Raw genomic sequence first — 24,156 nt, 5'->3', positions numbered from 1 at the left:
CAAGGATTCAAAATATTTATTGCGAAGAACCACGGATCCATGATGCAAAATTTGTTTGTCAGAAATTCTTCAGAACGTAGCAAATGGATGCATGGATATTTGCTCAAATATACGGTAAATCTTCATGCTTTTAATTGATTGTGTCCCATTCTGCGTACAATGAGCACCAAATCCACTCATGGTTGATGGTTCCTTTGTAGATTGATGGCCCAAAGGAAAGGCCTTGGGTATTCTTTTTCATTGATTTGATCTAGTTTCAAGCGAAGTTGTCTGGTAGCTTAGATGGCAAGGACTTGTGATGGTTGTAGCCAAGTCCCGAGATTGAATTCTGCTTCATCTTTGTGCAGTATGCACCCACTAATTTCCCTTCTCTAGTGTAACCCTCTTACGCACCCAGGGGGTCCTGGGTGCGCATGCCTCTCAGATGTAAGCAGAAGAGCAATTTCACAAGGGCAGGGGGGGAGTGAGAGATCTGGTTTGAAGGCACCATATTTCTTTCTAGGGGGTGTTCAAGGCAACTTTTTGGCTGATGAGAGAAGGAGACTTGAAAACAATATGGTAGTGCCCTTATCAGCCAAGAGGTTTTCACTATCCAAGATCTGTCCTTAAAATATTTCATTTCATAAGAATTACGTAATAACTGTACAGAGCCCCAGAGACAGGGACACAACCCTCCAAAATGGATGAGACACAGAATGTGAAAAACCTAATGGAACATACTCTCAAAAACGGCTACCATGTTCCCATTAATAGCAATCTGAATGTGACTCGTAGAACTCACTAGGGCAAGGTGACATGATCCCCTCCTCCAGCCCCTGCAAGATGTGTTTCATTGAAGGGCGATCGTCTGGATTTGCATCGGTGCACCTTGCAGCAATATTGAGTACCAGTTGTATGGTCTCTACGTCTGCATCAATACACCTTCTATCCACTATATCGGCCAAACGTTTTTCTCTAACTAGTGTATTCATCTGAAAATTCAGTTGACAAACATGTTAAGAAATATAGAACAATTGCAAAACATGGCATATACTAGCAACTTAAAGAAAATGAAAAGGAGTGCTTTTGTGCATGGAATTAACAAAAATTTAAATAAATTAATTAGTCATGGTTGAGGCGGTGGAGTAATGGGGTATAGGTAACAGCCATAAAAGAAAATTAGAACATAGGAAGAAGAAAGTTTGGCCTTTATTATTTGGCAGAAATTTTTTTTGGAGAACTCACCCAGCCTACGATGTTCAAGCCCTCCTTGACAAAAGATGGATCAGTAGGCCTCTTCCCACTAACAAGCTCTAACAGGAGAACTCCAAAGCTGTACACATCTGACTTCTCAGTGGCTTGTCCACTGTTCAGATATTCTGCTCCACAAGCAGCAAAAGCCGTCATTTACAAGGTTTATCAATTTACTAATTGGTTGAATATAAAACAACCAAAACAATTATCCTCAAATAAGTCAATTAGTAAGTTTAAGATGGGTTTCGACCATGCATGATAATTGTATGCAGCTCCAGTTAACATAGACTAATATTTTCCTATACATGATCTTCACCAAATTGTCAGTATGTAACGCTGATAGTTGAGGTCATATCCTGCTATATATGTAGCCCTTCTGTTTCATCTGCTAATACTTTCCACTTTGATTTTGGGGGGGTGGGGGGAGGGAGAGGGGAGAGAGAGAATGGCTACTGCATGCAACATTAGTATACCATGGTCCATGAAGAACCATGGGGTGACTGTAAAATCACTATAATGAAAAATGATGGAAAATAACATAGAGAATTTTAAGTGTTGAATGATGAAACAGGATTCATGTAGCCGATCTCATTTAGTGAAGTCTTAGACTCTTAGTTGAGTTGAAGAACTAAGAAAATACAGTGAGCTGACAAAAAAAAAGAGAAATGAATGGCAAGACACCTGGTGCCAAATAACCGAAAGTGCCAGCAACCACAGTAGTGACGTGGGCTTCCTCATCCACCAAGAGCTTGGCAAGACCAAAGTCAGAAACATGAGGCTCAAGATTCTTGTCAAGTAGTATATTGCTGGATTTTATGTCGCGGTGCACGATTGGTGGACAGCAGTCATGGTGTAAGTATGCCAATCCCCTAGCTGAACCAAGGGCTATTCTTAAGCGCAAATTCCAGTTCAAGGGCTGACCCTTATGCTCTGAAGACAACCCAAAAAAAAATTGAATTATTAAGATTGGACTTTGAAGCTTTCAACTGGACTGGAAACAACAGTAGTTCTGCATAATGGGGTAAACCTACACCCAAGCCTTGCAGAATAAAAAATGTCAAGCGGAAAGGCCACCATGTAAAGGCTCCTACCTAGAAGACATGCCCCCTCTTCCCCCCCACCCCCCCCCCCCCCAAAAAAAAAAAAAAGAGGATAAAAAGCATTTTTCTAACTGTTACAAAATGCAATAGATACAATTATTAAGATCATCCATCAGGTTGATAGTTTTCATGGAGGTTTCTTTAGTGGTGGGACTTGTCAAACATTGATGTGACCCCTTATGAGTATGCCATTTATCCCCAGTATTCTGCTTTGATACCAAATACTCTTTTCATAATCTTAATACAACCAACCATCATTATTCAATTGAGAAAGATGCACATACCATGGAGGAGATGATCTAAGCTGCCCAAGGCCAAATAATCATAAATGAGAAGTTTGGCTGTGGGGAGCCTGCAGTAACCTTGTAGATTGACAAGATTTATATGCTTGATGGTACCCAATATCTCGAGCTCCCTCTCAAAAACTTGAATGGATCCTTCATGACTGCGATCAATTCTCTTAACAGCAAATGTACTACAATTGTTCATAACCATTTTGTATACGGTGCCAAATCCTCCTGATCCAACCACATCCTCTTCACCAAGTGACTCAAGCTTTTCGATGATTTCAAATGAGGCATAAGGAATATTGCCATGGAATATAACAAGCTTTGTGCCTGTCAAAAAAAAACACCTACTTAGCCAGATAGAGAGATTGATCCACGGAGAACACATATAATTTTTGAACTTACTTGACTCTTGATCAACTTGCTTCTTGACTTCTGTATATTTCTTGGCAGCTCTTTCTTTCTTTGATTGTAAATAAATCCAGAGGGAAATAAGAAGCATAGCAAGCACAAGACCCATTGTCGACAACGCACCAATCAGAACTCCATTCAGATCATGAGTAGATCGTTTTGTAGGAACTGCAGTGGCTCCATCATGCGTCAAAGTGGTGTTAGCTTTTAAACAAGTGCACTTAATAGTTTACATTAGGTGTTTTTGGGAAAAGAGAATAAATAACATGATCAAATCAATTTGCAAATTTAGGTAACGTGACCAAGTCCAATAGCTCTACAAGGACTAATTCTTGTTTCATGAGGAATAATATTGTTTGTATGCTGCTTGCCTTGTGGTTCACCCTCTTCATGTGGTAGCACCGCTGGGAAACCCAAGGAGGTCCGACATGGTTTTTGTATTTGCTGACCGCACAAATCTAAATTTCCAGTAAACCTGTATAAACACATTGTTTTGAACAAGCTCAATAGGAGAGCACATGAAATAAAATGTAGGTTGTTGTAACAGAGGAAACATCAAAAGGATGATGATGGGATGCTATATTAATAACATGGCACTATATTATTACGAAGATGGAATCCCTAATGTGGACATGGTTAGCACTTCACATTCCCAGCCCATTCTTGGTTATCCAGTCAGCTGGATCCACCAAATATCATCCAACCACAATGCTGGATAACCAGGAATGCTGGAACTGTGGGATGTCAACCACAATGCTTTTGTGTTATACATTCCCAGCATTGTGGTTGGATGGTTTAGATATCCAATATAATGAGTATGTACTTGAATGCTTACAAACGAAAATTAAAGACTCAGGATACAGGATTGGGTCAATCTTTGCCAATCCCAATCAGGATCCAGTCCAGATTGATTGATCCAACCCAATCCCCATCAATACTTGGTGGAAATAAAGAAAGGCCAACTGACTGAGCCAGGTCTTTTCAAAGTAATACTATCAATGAATAGGTCTTCGTCAATCCTGGTCTAATCCTTGTGCTTGAAACATTGGGTATAAGGAGAAACAGAACTCCACACACCTACATTAGCGCCCCCCCCCCCCAACCCCCAAACCAAAAAAAGAACTGACTTTCCCCCTGGATAATACCTTATTAGCACGTGGATCATGGAGCAGAGGGATATATCATAACTGGCCCAAGCTCAATCAGCTGGATGGTCCAGATCTATTCATGTTTATAGTACGTATGCCATGTCTCGCATACTTAGCTATGCCACATTAGACTTACTGATCATGAATTTTAAGAAAAGAAGGATTTAAACAGCCAATCTTTGAAACAGTACATGTATTCTATGACCTAATATTCAGGTAAAATTAATAGTACCCTGGATGGTATAGCTTATGATCGTGTCCATTCAATTTTATCATTGGGATACAATATCAAACTATATTGGAAAACATAATAGCAATTCAAACAGGCTCAAAAACAAGGTAAGAACACAGAAGACTTACGACTTATTCCCAAATGTGTTCAGTACTCCAATATTTGGGATTTCACCAGAAAATAAATTAGTGGATAAGTTCCTGAGATGCATAGCATTGAATGTGAACACCATAAAGAACTGTCAATCTTAAAAATTCTTACACAAAAAATTGTTAAGTATATATATCAATGTTTACACTTACAGAAAGTGTAACTGTGTAAGATGGCCGATAGTGGAAGGTATTGATCCCCTCAACGAATTGCTTGACAGATCCCTACATATTATCCTCCAATTTATTAGTAAGCTCAGGATGAAAGCTTTTTAATCGGTTAAGCAAACAGTAAAATATGCCTCAAATGATATATCCCGTTAAACTCAGCAGAAAACATAAGAGTCACACCCACATAGCAGAAAATCAAATGTCTTACAGTATGGTAAGATGAGAAAGAATTCCAAGCTCAGGCGGTATGTTTCCTTGGAGGTAATTAGCCCTTAAATACCTGCAGAAGGTTAATCAAAGCACTTATCATCTTTTATATTCAGATAAATTAAAATGATGTGAAGAGGGAAGTTCTCTTTACTCTTACAGTGCTCTGAGGTCAGTGCATTGGGTAATTTCAGTGGGAATCATTCCATGCAAGCTGTTCTGATGAAGTGCCCTAATAGCAAAATAGACACACAATACAATAAAAATAAAAATAAAACTAAACAATAAAAAAATTCATTAGTGGGAGAAAGAGGGGCTGAGTACTTACAGTCTCTGTAATCTCTGGAGCTTCCCAATGCTTGGAGGAATGATCCCTTTGAGTTCCATGTACGGAAGGTCTCTGATAATCCAATATAAGAAACACGAAAAAACATTATTAGGAATCAAAAGAGGAAGAAACAAAGGAGAAATAAAGGTGAAAAGATTTATGTACTGCATCTCAACAATGAGGTTGCATATAGACTATATAGACAGCAGCCCACTCAGACCACTGACCACACAGACATACAGGAAGAAATAAAGAGTAGGACACAGCGACATACATGGAACGAACTCGTTGGTCGTTAAAATGACAAGAGACGCCAGTCCAGTTACAAGGGTTGGCATCAGAAGCTCTCCAGTTATTGAGAAAACCTTGACTGACGTTCAGAGCATCTTTAATATCCAACAATGTGTAGCCTGAAAACAAAGACGACGAATCAACTGCACTAACCAAACAAAAAAAAACTAAGAATGTGAAAGGAAGAGGACTGTGAATGCTACCATCTTGAGAGAGGGCAAATGCACAGGTGCTTAAAAGGGCTGTAGCTGAAACAGCTGAAAGAACCCAAACCAACAAGCCCATTTTCATATTCGAACAAAATGAGCTCCCGAAGAATTTTCAGTACCCAGAAGAGAGAAAAAGTAAAGAGAAGTGGGAGCAGTGATTACAATAGTTGGGAGATTAGTATATGAAGTACTTTAATGATTTAAGTTTCAAGCACGAGTCAGTGAGTGGGGAAGGAGGAGATTTTACTTTCTTACTTTGCTCTCTCTCTCTCTCTCTCTCTCTCTCTGTGTGGACTCTAGAGTCTGGGATTCTGCAATTCTGGGCTCTGGGGCCGGGAGGGGAGGTCGAGTAATGGAAAGAGAAACCAGAGAAGCATTGATAATAGCGCATATGGAGGGAAATTGGTATTTTCGATTGGGAGGCTTTCATTTTGAATTGGAAGAAAATCCAACACTCACGTGGCCTTCCTCGAGCACGAGACCGCCGCGATTTGTCCGAAAACTCTGACATCGTAATAGTAAAATCTCTGACTTTTTGTCTGTCGTCAGATCTGGATAACAGCTTGAACCATAGAAAGCTTTATTCGAATCCAACGGAAACTGGAGTGGATACTATAGGAGGCTTGTTTTTATCAAATCGTTTACTAAACATCTCCAAACGAAAAGCTTTTTATGGATGGGTATGATTGAACTGATTCACTACGAGTGGTTTATAGGATCCTTTTTAGAGTACATCAGAAGGGGGTTTCATTTTTATGATATGCATTGCCGCTCCACCGGGTAAATGATGGTCCGTGAAGGTGGGGGTTTGGACTTTGGACTGCACCGCAACTGCATGAAAGCCGCAGTACTGAGATATTCAGAACGCTCGGATGAGAAACAAGTGGGACCTACACCGAGTTTGCGTTTTGATGATGAAGCGTTGATAAGGGAAATTTACGGATCATTATCCTGTCCGGTACAGTTGTTCGGTTCCTCTTATAGGGGGTCAAAAATGATGACCTAACCACTTACCCGAACACTGCTCGAATGAGGTTAAGTCATCATTTCCGCCTCCTATGAGGGGAACCGCACCAGGTAAGGAACCGGATAGGAAAACAATTCAAAAATTTATCCTCTCAAATGCAACCCAATGCATCATACTTAAGAATCTAATGTAACATCCACCCAACACTTTGAATGGATAAAAAGATGCTATTGCCCATATTATTATGGTTGAATTCTTAAGTGTGGTGCACTTGGCAGTACACCATACTTGAGATGATGAAAAACTGTTGATAAAAGTAATAAATTTCTACCTAAAAAAACAAAATATAAGAATGATAAAAAGGAAAAGGTTTCATGCACGGTCGTGTAAACCATGTATGTGCAAGGGTGGAAGTTTCAAGGCACTAATTAATGGGTGAGTATTTATGATTTTTTCAACTTTTTGTAAGAGACCCTCTCACATACACGGTTTACACGATCAAACTTTTCCCCATGATAAAATGTAGGGATCATCCAAAATAAATATGTGACTGCTTAAGATGTAAATAGGAGAATTTTGACTGTAGGCTTTGCTATTTCTTGGATTTTTAGTAGTATCCGTTAGAAACAAATCTCTGTTAAGTAGTTTTCGAAAAATTTGGTCCATGGCATGTAGGTTCATAATCGTACTACTCCGCTTTCCCATTTATTATTTGTCGAACCCTTTTGTATTTGAAAGCCTTTTCACAAGAAATTCGACATATCAAAGCTTGCCTTGATTCTGTTTTTGCGCAGCCAGCAGACAGCATATCAACTTGCAAAACCCTCCCTGATTTTCAGTCCCAACATGATCATACCAAATCATTTTTTATTTTTATATCTTATTATGTCTAATGTTTATCACACGAATTTTAATTTTTGAATAGACAAAAATCAAAAATAAAAACTACACCAAAAATAGTCCTTATTGTTGGTGGCTTCCAACCATGATCACTTCATGAGTGGTGAGTGGATTCTTCCTTCACCAATGCTCAGGATTTCTATGTTTCGGTTTACAACTTTCAGGTTCGACTGAAAGTGGCCTTTACCATATGGTTGTATGAGAACTTGAGCGCCTATTCTCCTGTGGTCCTGTTGTTCAAGTTATCGTGATTCCCTATTCTGCTCTTCGGCTATCCGGCGACGAAGACTAAAAATTGAAGAGAAGAGAGGTGGAGGGGGGGAGATGGGGTCCTTATTTTGGGTTCATACGTAGATAGAAATTGGAAGAAGCGAGGGAGGGACTAATTGGGCACTTCTGCAGCCTTGTTCACCACAACACCTTGCAGGAGGAGACTACAAACCAGAGATTAGTGATTAGGGAACGCTTAACTTAAAAGGGTTGGTTGATCGATCATCGATGGAAGATAAAGAAATAACAGAGCAGGTGGCGGTGGAGGAGGAGATAGACGGTGAGTGGTGGAGCTGGGGAGCTGGAACGGACGGCCAGTTGGGCACCGGCAGACTACAAGACGAACACCTTCCTCAAGTGCTTCCCCCTCTCTCTTCTGCTGCATCACGACACATCATCTCTCAGCTCGCCTGCGGTGGTGCCCATGTCATTGCCTTGTCCTCCGGTACTGTAAAATCTCACCATTTCATACTATATTAATCTCTTTTCATCTATCTTCATGAGAAGCTCAAAGGTGAAAAGGAAAGAATTTTTCCCACCGATATTGCTATTCCGCACAAATATAGCTGTATGAAATTGTGTTCAGAATATGAAGATAGTTATTGATCGTAAAGGGATAGAAAAATGTCTATCATCCTAGAATGCTTCCTTGTTATTATTCACTGCAATGTCAATTACTTTCCTATGAACCCAATGAAGATGTTCCTTGCCAGCCCATGAATTCCTCCCCCTTTAACACTTTGTTAACTAAGCAGCCCATGTGAAATTAGAAACTTCTCACTCCTTCGGATTTTCTGGAACATGAGGTTTCCTCACCACTCTTTCTTATCCAAAGCCCAGTCTATGCAATTTGCCTATTTTTTCTTTGCAATCCTGCAAAGACGGGGACTGTCTCTTCTCCAGGGTCTAACACAAGGTGAAACCACCCATCTTCCCACAAACTAACCCCTCTTCCTAATTCCAACCCGGCCGGCCCCCCCCCCCCCCCCAAAAAAAAAAGAAAAAAAAAGGGATGTTTCACTTCCAACGTTAGAAAATATCTTCATAGTTTCTGTCCACAAACTTGAACCGTGGGTGCTATTAGTGAAATTTAGGTCTAAGCTGTTGTTGCTCTCTTATTTTGTCAAAAATTACTTTGTCTGCAATAATAGCTGTAAGACCATGAAAGGTACCAAAAAAATAGAACGGTCAGGTGCCTAACAGTGCGTGAAGATTGTAAGGGTTTTACAAAGGTAAATACAATCAATAGAATGCCGTAGGGTGTTCACAAACTTATGAAAAAAGAGTTTATATAATTTCCTATTTTATTTGCAAACTAGTGACCTTCAATGATATCGAGGAATGACATGTGGGGACTGGTGTGGCAGATTCAAAATAGTAGAGATATGGTTTAGTTGAATTAAGTTAACCATATCGCGGGACGTAGTTTGATTTATGTACCCAAATTTCTCATTGTGCACTCACTGTTAGTGGATTCTTAATATTCAAAGCATGTAAAGTGGACGTGTTTGTGAGTTTGCTGACTTCAGCTGCTCAAACAAATTTATTGTTAAGTCATCAGATGATGTAAGGTGCAATGGTTAAGTTGCGCTATTGTTCGAAACATGGAAACAACCCTTCCATGAAGCAGGAGAAGGCTGCGTACATTTGCCCCTCCCAGACCCTGCAGTAGAGGGAACCTTGTGTACTGGGACGCTCTCATCAGATGATATCAATAAATGTCTTAGTTTTATCCTTGAAACTTTATGTTATCATAAATAATGTACTCTTTTGCTTTTATTCACATCTAGTTACCTGAAAATCCAACTTATTGCGGGGCTGAAATGTGAGTAAAAGAGGAACAGAAAAACCTGTGGGGGTCTGTGTTATGGGGAAACTTGAATGTGTCCTATGATGTATTTACAATGATCATGTAAGAAAATGTCATCCGAATTTTCATGGTTCCAATATTTTTACATGAGCGATCATGGTGCATGCTTATTGGCATACCAATGAGACAGTCTTTGGGGTAATATTTTATGATCACTTCTTCCATTGTGGACTTCAACTATGAAACTTTCCAGACACAACTTCATTGGGTATCGTTTTTCTATTTTGGCTAAGGGCATGAGTGTTTTTCATTTTGTGCAGGTGGTAGGGTACTCACGTGGGGGAGGGGCACATGTGGTCAACTTGGTCATGGGGAGCTGGCGAATGGCTTACTACCAAAGCCCGTAAAGTTCTTCGAAAGCTTTGTTGTATCTTATGTTTCTGCTGGCTGGAATCACTCGGGGTTTGTTTCAGGTCTCTTCAGACACATTGGGTTATTCCATATACAATCAGGAGCTAATTTGTAAAATACCATGTTTAAGCGTGAAGTTAAAACCCTTAATCATGGACATCAGCAGCCTACTATTTCTTGTGTGGATTACATAATACTAACACTAGTTTCTAGAGGATTTTTACATCATTATTTTAATATTTAAACTTATATTTTTAGTAGAGAACTGGAAAATTATAATATTTAAACTTATTGAATTTGCTGACATGTTGTGGCCTCGATTTTATTATTTTCACATCCAACCACATTGATACTTTTTTTTTTGTGGCATAAGCAAACCCTCCAAAAATTAGGAGCTTCTCAAATTTGGAATTAGAATGTTTCTATGTTCTATACTGCTCTTTCAATTTTATTGTCATTAATTGCAGTTAAAGGTACTGGCCTAAAGCAATTGACTGTGCTGAAAAGGGTGAATTAACAAGGAAAAAGAAAGTGGAGAAAATTATATTTCGATATGACTGGTATTAGTAACTTTCTCTTAGAGCATATATTTTTGTATTTCAGTTTCTTACTTGTTTCCTGTTCAGATTCAGGAGAACTTTTTACTTGTGGAGATGGTTCATTTGGGCAGCTTGGACATGGAGATTATCAGTCACATTGCTTTCCTGTTAAAGTCCTATTTTTCCGTTCTAAGCAAGTTGAACAGGTCACCTGTGGGATGCGTCATTCACTCGTATTGTTGAAAGGTAAACACATAATAAATGCACTGTAAAACATGCCATGTCTATGATGTTTTTCTTCTTTGGTAAACTCGGGAATGTGCTGTGTCCATGATGTGAAGATGCTATTATGTGGAGTATTACAATGTGGCTTTGACATTCTCACATTCTTGTTTTCTAAATAGGTCATATAGTTTTTGCTTAGTTGTGCAGCACAACAAAGAACTTTCTTTACTAAATCAGGTTCCATATGGTTGAACTTGGGAATGTTATGACTGCCCTATTTCATTTACTTATTCTGTTTTTCAACTAGAATGAGGTTTGTATTGATGGGAACAATTTATAATTGACGTGAAGGACAAACAGTTGATGCTTGGAACTTGGAAGTGAACGCGGTCCATTAAAAACTTTCAACTCAAAGCTTCATTGGCAATCAAGAACTTCATCAGTGATTGAGCAAGGAATCTAAAGTGAGGGCAGAACTTGTGCCTATATTTTTTGTTGCTGCAGAGTGACAAGAGATGGTCGGTTGCCTTGGGGATGGAACTCCTGATTTTTCTGTTATAATGGTTGATCTGGCAGACTATTTAATGGATAATTGTTTGGGAGATGGTTGTCCTTATAGCCTTCAATTTCCTGCTTCTTTATTTGTTGTGGTGTCTGTTTATCTTGGAATATCAGGGGCTGAAAGTTCATGGAAACCAGAGAAGAGTAACAATCATGCTAGTCATTCTGACATGTTGGTAGTCCTGTCAGGATATAACCACTTTTCGTATCCTAAATATTTTCTGTGCATTTTTTTTTTTGGCTATAAAGAACATCTAGGGAAGAGGACAGATTTATCTGCATTTTACTATTTCTCATTTGGGACCTTGATATGTTGGTGGTATTGAACCAGTTGATGTTCTTGAAATTTGGTTTAATTTTCTATAGGACTAGTGGATGACTTTAGGATTGCACTAACTAGAATTTTGGAGAAATTTTTTTAGCCCCACCTGGGGGAGGGGGTGTGTGGATGTAAAGAAGATTTTAAGATTTTAAAGGTCGTGGGCCTTCTTAAAATTTGGCCTGGCAATAACAACTATGGACAAAGACAGCGTGGGCCTTTTCTGTGTGTCGGACTGGCACAACATCTCTAAAATGGTGACTTAGGGAAGCCTGAAACAGAAAACACATGTACGCAGTTCATGTATTATACTGTATATGTTACTGACCTATTTTTTATGTGGAAGTTTCATATAAAGGAATATATCTGTAATGAGCTGATATACATGAAAAATGATATGAATGGCATCGGTATGCAGCATGCTGTTAAGAATCTAAAACAAGAAATATTGGTGAAATTAGTATTGTCAAATGAATATGCTTGACATGCATCTCAGACATGAATATTATGTGACCATCATAGAAGAACAAAGCATATGCTAGAAGAAATGGATTGTTACTTCTAGCATCTGATCGCCATTATCTTCCTGTTAGTTTATTCAGATTAAAGATAAATGGAAAAAAAACTTATAGGGCTTAGCTGCATCAAATATTGAGGTTTGGAATTACTTTGGTGCAGGGGATTCAGAACATCCAGTCTATGGATTTGGTTCAGGGAAACGTGGCCAACTTGGTTTCTCCAAGGACCGGATCAGAACATGCAGTCTCCCCCAAGCAATTTTCGGATTTGAAGATGTCAAGATTGTTAACATATGTGCAAATGGGGATCATAGTGCAGCATTATCCGGTAGTTTTTTCCCCTCTCCCTCCTTCAAATTTATGTAGCTGTAATTTTATTTTTTTTTAATGAAAACATATGATGGAACTGGGCCCCATCATCCTTATTGAACCGCTATATGACGTGCACTCAACACATTAATTTGGTCCATCAAATTCATGAACAATTTGGCAAGGACAGAAGCCCAGAAAACCAGACAAAACGAACTTAACCTTAAGATGTGGCTAAATTTGAGGGGCTAAAGTTTGAGGTTATTATTTGTAAAAGGAAAATCCATGACTTCACGCATCAGAAGTGTATGTTTAGCCTGCTTTATAGGTGATTGTTTAGGAAGTTTCTGTTTATGCATCATATGGTGGAATGGTTTGCTGGGCCTTCATGTATGTTTTAGTTTAACTTCAGTCATCAAATGCCCATTTAGTTATTGCTTTCTTTTTTATGTCACATATCTGATAACACTGCATCAGCTGATGGGCAGCTCTATACTTGGGGCAAAGGATTCAGTGGCACCTCAGATGTTTACTTCCCCCAGATTTTAGCATCACCATTTAAGGTCTTGCAAGTTGCTCTTGGATGGAATCATGCTTTAATGTTAACAGGTATATAAATAATGGCCTGTTTTATCTATGCTATCTTGGATTCCCAAATTTATGATGGTATATGGCCTATTAAATAGCTCTTTGGTACTTGGGGCAGGTGAATATAAAGTATTTATGCTTGGTGGGAAACTTCATGGGATGCTTAGTGATCCTCAGAAAATGAGCCAAGAGAAACATTCCACCATTCATGACACTCCATATATTTCCTCAAATGGTGAGTTCCCATATTTGATTTTGCTTGAATGAGGATAATATTACAATCCAATTGCTTTATCTGATTGCATTGTGCTTAAACTTAGTACCAGTCCCTTGGGTTGATATATAGATGCATGCACCATGAGTAATATATTATACTCATGTACAACAAGCAACTGTTTGTGCATGTCCTTCTGGACTAGAGTCCTCTGAAAGAATCAAGTAATTCCTTTCAAATAGATGCATATTGTTGGACATGCAAAATAAGTTAGTTTACCTCATAATTGACTAGTGTAAGAACTGGGGGGTGAGGGTAGTGAATTCTCAATTACAATTGAATTACATCAAGGATCAGTCTTAAACCCATATTTGTTTGGGCTAATCATAGATGAGCTGACTAAGGACATTCAAGGTTAGATTCCTAAATGTATGCTTTTTTATGATGATATTATTTTGGTGGATGAAACAAAAGTAGGGATAAATGCAAAGTTGAAATTGTAGAGATTAACCTTGGAATCAAAAGGTTTTAAGATAAGTAGAACAACAACAGAGTATATGTTGTGTAACTTTAGTAAAATGGGTCTGAAAGTGAGGTGGTGAAAACTGATGAAAGGAAGATACCGCAAAGTGAAAATTTAGGTACCTTGTTTCAATCATAAATAAAGAAGGAGAAATAGAGGATGATATTGCACAAAGGATTAGAATAGGGTGGATGAAGTGGATAGGTGTGTGCAGATTGTAGTGTGATCGACATATTCCTTCAAAACTGAAAAGAAAATTTTATAGAACAGCTATTCGACCGACAATGATGTATGGAGCTGAATGTTGAGCAGTGAAGAAACAGCATATAAACAAACTTAGTGTAGCTAAAATGAGGATGTTAAGATAGATGAGTGGCAAAACTAGAAAAGATTTAAAAAGGAATGAACAAATTAGAGCTAATGTAGGAATAGCTCTGATGCATGATAAGTTGCAAGAAATCCGTTTGAGGTGACATGGACATGTGCAACAGAGGCCTTTGAATGCTCCAATTTGGAGGGCTGATTTGATTCAGATTGAAGGAGCTAAATGAGCCCGGGGTAGACCTAAAATGACTCTAGGAGAAGTGGTGAGGAAAGACATGCGTAGCTTAGGACTTGTAACAAGTATGGCTTTGAATAGAGGTGATTGGAGAAAAAGGATAGTTGGGATAAGGCTGAGTTGAGTTAAGTTGAGACTGAGGACGAAACAACACTTAAATTTTATGCCTTTCTGTGACAAGCATAGGAAAACCTTGACATTTCTGGGCCTCTGGTATGGAGTTATGATGTTTTAGAACACGTTAAGGCCATGACAGATTAGAAGTGTACTGGATTGCTAGTATTTCTTTTTGGGTTTTTTTTTTTTTTTTTTTTTTTTTTTGGGGGGGGGGGGGTTTTAGTTGTGTGTGTGTGTGTGTGTTAGAAATGGATGCCACTATGCTAGTACATAATAGTTCAACGTCTTATCTGGTGTTTCATTCTTTATAATACTATAGTTCTTTTAGGAAAGAAAGACTGAATGGATCGTTTACCTAGTTTTACCTCAACAACAACGACAACAAAGTCAGCCTTATCCCAACTTAATGGGGTCGGCTACTTGAATCCAATCAAACAAAGTAAGTAAAACTGGGGTTTAAACAAAATAAGGGAATGAAGAGATGGGAAAAGAGGGATGGAAAATGACAAATGAACGATGGAAAATAAAAATATGAGGAAAGAGGCACAGCCCAACAAGTTAGGAGAATCTCAGCTAAATGGGGTTTGCTGCTACATGGATCCTTGCCCTCCAATAAGTTCTATCCGAGGTCATACATGGTACACGACCTCAACAATCCATCCAATTCACAAGCAGGCTGCATAAAACATATTTGGCTCAAGCCACCCGGAAATAAGAGTCACAATTTTCTTCTCATTTTTGATCAATTATCCATTTTGTTTTACAAGTGATTATGAGACTCGAATGTATTGATTCGGACAGAAGGTTTTTGGGAAGCCACTCTAGAGGAGTTTCTGGTCTTGATGGTGTAAAACTCATAAGCATTTCAGCAGGAGCTGAGCACTCCGCCCTAGTTACAGGCAAGTCAACTTTTCTTCTTCTTGAAGGAAATGCAGTGGAATCAAATGCTGCTTGCTGTAGCTTGATCGTTGTATACTGTGATTACAGAGAATGGAGTGATAATGACATGGGGCTGGGGTGAACACAGCTTGGCTTGGGGAACACTCTTGATGTAACCAGCCCTCAGATAGTAAATCTAGGTGGTCTTCCAAATGGCAACAGCAGATTCCATGTTTATTGTGGAAGTGGTTTTACATTTGCCACAAGAACAATTCACATACCTTCTGAAACATGATATTCTTATTGTGAAGGTCAGTTTTTGTTTTTGGTTGGTTATTCATGTACTGTAGTTTTTCAGTTAATTTAGCATCCCAACAAGGTGGTTGTACTCTACGTAGAAAGTATTTTGCTGCAGTTCTTTGGTACCCATCTGACATCTCATTCTATGCATTGGGTAAGTGAGCTATGGAATAAACCTGCCCCTCTAAGAAAAAATATGTAATTCTGTTGTAAAAAGTTTTCATGGCAGCCTGTGAAGAGATGTATCTCTTGACAATATACTTCTATTGTGCCACATGGGAGGTGATGTAGTTCTATCACGCATTGGATATCAAGGGAATGGTCTGGATTAGTCCGTGTCAAATTTGAGATTCAAATTCAATCAAATACAATCCCATTTTTGTTCATGCCTCTTTTATTTCTTTTCATCTGTCCGTGTATTGGCATGCACTCGCAGCATTCCCAGATTTTTCAATGCTTTGTTTGCTACTTGACAAACTTGGATGGATCTGAAATTTAAGTAGGGGACTTTGGAGGTTTACCTGTACACAAAATTTGGGCCCCACCCAAGGTACCACATGGCAAATATTATGGCCACGTAGAAAGGCTTCTAGGTGAGTCACTAAGGCTGTGTTTGGAAGCCAAGAAAAGAAAAGAAGATTATCTAAATTTTCTTGGCTTTCATATTTTCTGGTTGTTTGGTTGATAAATTTAAGAAAGAAAATTCTGTAAATTTTCTTGGCTTTCATATTTTCTGTGGCTGATTATTTCTTTGTTAATGATGCTGTAAATTTCCGAAAACTGTATATGAATTGCTACATGTAAAAAAATGTTATAAGAATCCGAAGTTTTTAAAAAGGTAACATAAAGTAGAATGCATCCACAGATATCAATGTGTGTAACCATCATCAACAAATTGTACCATGCATTTCATAATCTAAGGTTAACAAGTCTGAGTAAGGTTTGGGTTTGGGCTCTTTTTTTTGTTTTCTCAGGGGTAAGGGTGAGGATGGGCTTGAATAGGTTCAGGTAAGCCCACCCAATGCTTATCAATAGCTATATTAAGGGGCGCTGTGGAGGTGGGCGTAATGACCATCCTGCCCTCCCCCCTTGAGAGTGGCAGGCCCATGTGCCTGGGCGCAGTCTGCGCTCTGGCACAGAGAACATTCTCCCCTATATTAATATTCTCATTGTTTTTTGCATTCAACATGCTGTATTATTTGATGGAAAAGTTGCAAAAGAGAATAATGGGTTCTCAGCTACAGAAACACATATGAGTTTGAGCAGTCAGACGCCCTTAGCTTTATAGCCTCTACTCCAAGTCTCCTCAACGATGGTATAATCAAGCATTCATCCCCAATTTTTGAAAACGAACTTAGGTTGTGTTTGGTATATATTTTCAAAATAGATTTTGGGTCGAGAATGCATTCTAAAGCGAGAATAAAGAAAAGAATCAGGTTTTAGATTACGTTATAGAACTAGAATCTATTTAGAGAATTTACATCAAACACAACCTTAAGATTCTTTTATTATTATTATTATTAAGTTTCCAATTCAGAGCAAAGTGACATTGGATACTCGACGCATCTTCTGTTGCCACGAGGGTTCTTAGAGTGGATTTCCTAATGGGAATGTATTAATTTTTGTCTTGTTCTTTTTTATTAGTGCAATTTGGACTGATTTATAAATATAGATAGACATTTATGACCATTGATGGTTGTACTTTTACTGCACCCCCACAACAGTGCACACCTTTATCACAAGCATCCCACCAGAATCTGATCAATTTAATAGGAATTGGGAAGGGGTGGGTTGAAGGAGACTTCTACAAAACAAAAAAAGTGATGAAGAAGAATGGGAACCATAGACTTCGTTGGGCATCAATCCGAATTAACTTGCCACCAACCAAACGGGCCCTTATTGATAATTATTATTATCAATGACTCCGGTCCAAACTCCATAAACTCCAAGCCTAATAAAAGGTCGTACGACTCATTTTGACAATTTGGGATGGCACGTGGCAACTACGCGCTTCACAAAATATTATTTAGGTCAATAAATATTCATATTCATGGTTCTGTGGTTTTATTTTAGGGCAAAGGGATGGACACGCTACCCCCAACTTCGGTATTAAAATCTTATTTTCCAAAACCTAAGTGATGGTCAGGCAATGAGTCCGGATCTATTCCCTATTTGGGGACGGTGGGGACAGATTTGAACCCTCCATAGGGTATGGGTCCTACAGTCCATGGTGGGTTGGGATCTGTCCCACTGCTCCCCATGTGGGTAGTTGATCCCAACTCGCAACCCCACAACTACATTACTTCTTCAAGTAATGATATTTATGCCTTGAGAGTGCTTTATGGTTTCGTCCTCTCTCCCCTTTCTAACTCTTCATGTAGAATTTTTCTCCTCTCAGGTTTCCTGTCCGGTTAGGTTCGTAGGTTCCTCTCATAGGGAGGGCGAAAATGACGACCTCATCCACCCGAGCAGTGTGTTCGGGCAGGGGGTGAGGTCGTCATTTTTTACCCTCTATGAGATGAACCTACGAACCTGACCGGGCAAGGAACTTGAGAGGAGTTAGATTCCTTCATGTGTGTCTTTATTATTAGCACGTTTATAGCAGGTTATGCTCATGTTCCAAAGCGTAACGTATTTGAACTTCCCCAAGGGTATTAAATTATTATACTATCCATATAATGAAAAATAGTTCTCTTTTGAATTACATATACATATTTTGGGGGGGGGGTAAATGAGAGTATATTAAACATATACATATTTTTATTAAAAATTAGTAACAAATATGACTCGCCCTGGTCATCAGGTTTTGAGTAGGGCGAGTCTGAGTAAAAAAACCTGGTTTTCCTTCTCTTCTCTTCATAATGACCACCCTACCCCTACCCAAACACGTGTGCACAATTGGACGGTGTGTGTACTAATGGACGGTGGTTCTAGTCTCTCTCTCACAGACACACACATTTCTATGTATAAATGATGATGCCTGCGAGGATTTTATCACCTTGAGGCATGTTTCAGAGCTGATAGAGTCCGTATTTTTAAGGCCCAAGCAAATCAATAATGATGGTGGCGGAGAAGGACAAGATCATGAAATATTTAAGCTTTTCCTCATCATGTATTCTCTGCTCCTTGAGATGCTTCCCCATTTCTAGTTCTTCTTCGTCCACCACCACCACCAAGTCATCATCCTTAACCCCACCGCCCACAAAGAACCCAGAAGCTCAAGAACCCGGCACCATGGAAACAGCAGCTGCCCAATCAACCCAGCAACCTAAGAGAAAGCATGGTGGCTGGAAGACCATGCCCTACATTCTAGGTCTGTTTCTTTCTATAGTTTTCTTCGTAAAGTTGGTCCTGTTTAAATCCATATAGTCGATCCTATTAAGTTGGGATAAGGCTGAATTTGTTATTGTTATTCTTCGCAAAGTTCACTTTTAGCTCACACTTGTGCAGGGAACGAGACGTTTGAGAGGCTATCGACGGTGGGGTTGATAATGAACTTCATGTTGTATCTGATGAAAGAGTTTCACTTGGATCAAATAACCACCATTAACATCATCAACATCTGGTCTGGTACCACCAACTTCACTCCCTTGCTTGGTGCCTTCATCTGTGACTCTTACCTCGGCAGGTTTCGCACTTTGGCCTTTGCCTCCTTCGTCTACTTCCGTGTATATATATATATATATATCATTCCTACTCCATCATCTCTCGCACTTTGGCTGATTGTCACGTTTATATCCTCCATTAATGGTTTCCTCAATTATCCACTACAACATATAAATCATAAATGGAACATTCCCATACACTTTTTTTTTGGGGGACCTAAACCTATAGGAATGCCATTTATAACAACCATTGAATTTGAATTAAAATATCGGGCAAGAGATCTCTAATTGGTTGCATGGTCTCTTCGCAAATGTATGGACCAATGGGTGAGCACGCCTAGGTATCTACTCAGGGGGCAGATGCGTCATCTCACAGTGCACTATAAGAGGGGGCATAGGAAACACCACCAAGTAGAGATCTTTTTTCCTAAAATATAATAGTAGTAGAAAATAATTTTAGAATTGACGATAATAATAATATATAATAAGAGAAAAAGAGAACTCTGCCCACGACTGTAGCCAACGTACGCCAGCACTCTCTTGAGTCTATCTCTCTCATCCCCATATGAAAAGACATTTCTACCCCTTGTTTTGAGGAGGAGAGAGAGACTCATGAAGTGACGGCGTAGGCCACACTCCCGGACAGGACAGAAAACTACTTCTCTAATAATAATAATAATAATAATAAATCTCACCTGTTCTTTAAATAAAAAGGCACCAATTACTTGTAATTTTACTGGTTTTGATATGATTTTCCCAAGGGTTCTCTTCTAATTGGACACTTGACTTGATCCCTTCATCGTTGGTTAGTCCTGTGAAATCAAAACTCTTTTTAATGGTTGGTTGGTGATGATGATGATCAAATATGGATGGACAGGGACTATTGGCTCTAACTATAGTGGTTCCAGCATTGCATCCACCTACATGCTCCAGGCTGCAGCATCCGAGCAACCCATGCTTGGGGCCGACCGCAGGTCAACTGGGCTTCTTATTCTTGGCCTTGGGCTTTCAAACAATAGGTGCGGCTGGGATCAGACCGGCCAGCCTACCCTTTGGGGTGGACCAATTTGATCCAACCACAGAAGAAGGAAGGAAAGAAAGGGATTAACAGCTTCTTCAACTGGTCCTACACCACTCTCGCTGTAGTCGTCCTCATCTCCATCACACTTATCGTTTATATCCAATCCAACATCAGTTGGGCCTGGGGTTTGGGCCTCCCTACGGCTTTCATGGGATTGTCCATCGTGATGTTTTGGCTTGGCACGCGTCTTTACATCTACGTCCCACCGGAGGGTAGTGTCTTCTCCGGCATCGTACAAGTTTTTGTTGCTGCCTTCCATACGCGTCATCTTAATTTCCCTCCTAAAGAAGAGCTACCTGGGCTTCTCTATTATGATCCTCCCTTGAGAGGAACCACCGTTTCAAAGCTTCATCTCACACTCCAGTTCAGGTGCTACATCGTAGTATTTCTTTTAACAGTACTGGTCAAGATCATTCTAACATTATTTGTAGATACAACCGAAAAAAAATCTGGGAAAAGAATCGCAAACGATGGTAATGTGTACCTATGCCTAGACACAGCCTGACACAAAAAAACCGCTGCACCCCGGGACCATTTCCCTTATAATTTTGAGGGGTTTCTATCAAATATTGGTCCCAAACATTATGTGGCCCTCATTTGATAGAAACAAAACAGAGTAATCAAAATGACATAAAACAAGTGCACAGTTTTTTTGTTTTTTTTGTTTTTTGTTTTTTATTCGAATATGACCCTTTTATTCAATATTGATTAAAATCCTCTACAGCGTGGGAATCTTGCAATGCACTGCAATGCGGGCCCGAGAGATCGGCACGTGTAAGAAGCGTCATCCAACAGTGTGAGCTCGATGCAAGGCAAATTTTTTTTCTTTCTTCTTGAGCTTGGCACCATTGGATGTCACAACTTCCACGTTTCGAGCTCTTAGGCCCGCACTACAGTGCACTGCAAGATTAGGGCACTAGGACTGCAACAGGGTCAGGTTGGGTCGGGCTTTATAAAACCCTAGCCCAACCCTAAGTACCCTTACTTGGGCCCAGACCCGACCCGACCCTACCCTGACTCAAGGCTTGAAAAATCCAACTCTAACCCTCTCTCAGGGTCAGGCCAGGCTGACCCTGCTTGGCCCTGATCATGGGGAGGGGGAAGGAAATTCATGGTCTGGAATAGGCCGGGGAGAAAATTATCAATTTTACATAAAATTACACTATAATAAAATGTATTATATCACTAATTATCTTCATATATAATAAATTATATAACAAAATGTAGGTGACATTTAAAGTTTATGTCAATATTATTTTATAGTATAACTTAAAACAGTGTCAGGCTGGGCCGGATCAGGCTTAGCCTGAGGCCTCAACCCTGACCCGACCCGTCCTTGACTCGGGGTCATAAATTTCCAACCCTGACCTGCCCTCAAAGCCAAATATCTCAGCTCAGGCCCTGTTTGGGCTCAGGGCAAGTTTGGGCCGACAGGGTCAAACTTGCACCCCTAGGCACTACAGAGGATCTGTTCCTTTGATATTAGGCAGATTTGTCAATTTAATCCTATTTGTGGGGAGGGGTCGAAATATGAGACAGATTTTTCTAAAATACTATGGGTGTCTTTTGTCACAATCAATCCTATCTCCTTGAGTAATGTGTATTCAACTTATTTTCTTACAGTTAATATACTTATTCCTTGTAGTTAATGGATGATAAATACTTAATTCTCCAGATGCCTGAACAAAGCTGCGATAGTGCTAGATGGAGAAATAAAACCAGATGGGTCTCGTTCAAACTAATGGAGGCTCTGCAGCATTCAACAAATCGAATAAGTTAAATGCTTGATTGGAATTGTGTCGGTATGGGCTTCTAATATCATCTGCTTCCTTTCCATTGCCCAATAGGGGACTTTCACGTTTAGTCAAGCTTTGAAAATGGACCGCCACCTTGGACCCAAATTCCAAATCCCCACAGGCTCCATGGGCATAATATCTATGATCACAGTGGGTATATGGATCCCAATCTATGATCGGATAGTCGTCCCATCACTTAGAAGAATCATCAAACACGAAGGTGGTATCACCCTTCTCCAGAGGATCGGAATTGGGATGATGTTCTCGATCCTATCCATGATAGTTGCTGGCATTGTTGAGGAAAAGAGGAGGGCTTGGGCTATCAACTATACCAAAACAATGTCGGTTTTTTGGCTTGCTCCTCAGCTTATCCTTATGGGATTCTGCGAGGCCTTCAATATATGGACAGAACGAGTTTTATTACAAGCAATTCCCCGAGCACATGAAAAGCATCGCCAATTCATTTCTATCATGCACCATAGCAGGGGCGAATTACTTGAGCAGCTTGCTTGTGATGAGTGTGCATCAAAAAACCAGAAAGCACGGACATGATTGGTTGGATAACTACATCAATGCCAGGAGGATTGATTACTTCTATTTCCTTATAGCAGGTTTGGGTGTCTTGAATTTTGTCTACTTTCTTATATGTGCACATAGGTATCATTACAAGGATACTATTACTACTACTACTAGTGTGCAAGTTGCAGGAGAAGACGGACATGTTGATATTGAATTAAACTCAACAAAGCATTTGAGTGATTAGATTAGATTAGATACGTAGATTATATTGATCTGTGTAGTGCAGTATGCTCCTCCTCTAAGCTTTAACGTATGTAAGAATCAGAGAAGAGAATAATATCACAATTGTAACGAATACAAAGAAAAAAAGAGGAACTTGGAAAGGTAGGGCATCTTAGAATCGACATCCTCTACTTCCGCCTACCCCTACTTCCGTGTGCACCCTACACACAACAAGGCGTGCAAAGACCGCCTTACCCCCACTCGGGCAGGGGTAAGGCGGTCTTTGCACACACCGTTGTGTGTAGGGCGCACACAGAAGTAGGGGCCAAACAGAAGTAGAGGATCCGGACTCGGCATCTTATGTCTCTTGTGCATAAATTTGATAGTAAGAGCCTTACACTTTTTTTGGCTGATTTTAACTTAAATGAGTTGGAAATGGTCCCTCTCTTGTCTCCATATATATTTAGAAGTCTCAGATTTGTTTCTAAGGTTATATTCCTAATTGTAATATGAGTTGCTCTAAGTACAAAATTTACATTATGTGTTTATGCTACACAAGGAAAAATGATAGTTACAACAAAAAATAACTAAGTGTAGAAAGAAAGCCGGCTATGCTATCGATGGAAGAGTTTTTATTATTCTCTCCCTTGGTCTCTTCCTTTTAAGAGCGCCAGCTTTCTCCGGTCCCCGATGGCCTCCCTAGTTCTTAGATCCATCCCTGAGGAAACAGAGCCCAATAACTCTCTCTTACGAGTCTAGATCTTTTAAATGTACATCCTGAGTAACTACTCTAGAAGTACATCCAGGCGATGCCACTTGACATCCCAAAAACCAAGGAGAATAGTTCATCTGCACATATGTTTACCAACAACCACTTAAGAAAATTACCCTGATCTTCTTGATTAAAAAGGAAATGTCTAAATCTCCCAGCAATGAAAATAATAGACCAGGACCACAAAGATGAGCAAAACAATCACTCAAACTCCATTTTGTTTTCGACCAAAAAAAAACTCCATTTTGTAGTAATTGCTTGAGGGATATCAAGAATCTATTATAAAATTCTTTTTTTTTGGGTAGAAATCTATTATAAAATTCACATTTTGCATAATTAGGTTCCTTGGCATTAGGAGCTTCAGCCCCGGACCTGAATTGACATCC

The 24,156-nt window shown here is 39.5% G+C and overlaps 1 protein-coding gene, 1 long non-coding RNA gene and 2 pseudogenes across 3 annotated transcripts; 2 read left to right on the top strand and 2 right to left on the bottom strand.

Moving 5' to 3' along the window:
* Window positions 1–617: 617 nt before the first annotated feature.
* LOC122653639 (LRR receptor-like serine/threonine-protein kinase FEI 1) lies at window positions 618–5,973 on the bottom strand. 2 transcript variants are annotated; one of them, XM_043847544.1, is made up of 13 exons: window positions 5,761–5,973; window positions 5,541–5,676; window positions 5,267–5,338; window positions 5,099–5,170; window positions 4,940–5,011; window positions 4,714–4,785; window positions 4,540–4,611; window positions 3,403–3,506; window positions 3,026–3,208; window positions 2,618–2,950; window positions 1,915–2,163; window positions 1,225–1,358; window positions 618–971 (listed from the first exon to the last, which is right to left on the bottom strand). In XM_043847544.1, the coding sequence occupies exons 1-13, from the start codon at window positions 5,846–5,848 to the stop codon at window positions 747–749; spliced, it is 1,812 nt and encodes a 603-aa protein (XP_043703479.1). In that variant the 5' UTR covers window positions 5,849–5,973; the 3' UTR covers window positions 618–746. The 2 variants fall into 2 exon arrangements, with proteins under 2 accessions (XP_043703479.1, XP_043703480.1); XM_043847545.1 differs by having other exon boundaries at window positions 3,026–3,199; window positions 5,761–5,972.
* A 2,031-nt stretch (window positions 5,974–8,004) lies between these two features.
* LOC122656688 lies at window positions 8,005–15,950 on the top strand (annotated as a pseudogene).
* On the bottom strand, window positions 14,825–15,402 carry LOC122656690. The gene is made up of 2 exons (XR_006332141.1): window positions 15,244–15,402; window positions 14,825–14,961 (listed from the first exon to the last, which is right to left on the bottom strand). It is a non-coding gene; the product is annotated as an uncharacterized LOC122656690 (long non-coding RNA).
* A 2,887-nt stretch (window positions 15,951–18,837) lies between the features above and the next one.
* LOC122656685 lies at window positions 18,838–23,110 on the top strand (annotated as a pseudogene).
* Window positions 23,111–24,156: the final 1,046 nt, after the last annotated feature.

The sequence above is a fragment of the Telopea speciosissima genome, chromosome 3 (genome assembly GCF_018873765.1).
Source record: "Telopea speciosissima isolate NSW1024214 ecotype Mountain lineage chromosome 3, Tspe_v1, whole genome shotgun sequence".
NCBI classification, from domain to species: domain Eukaryota; kingdom Viridiplantae; phylum Streptophyta; class Magnoliopsida; order Proteales; family Proteaceae; genus Telopea; species Telopea speciosissima.
This window is presented reverse-complemented; position numbering and strand designations above follow the sequence as displayed.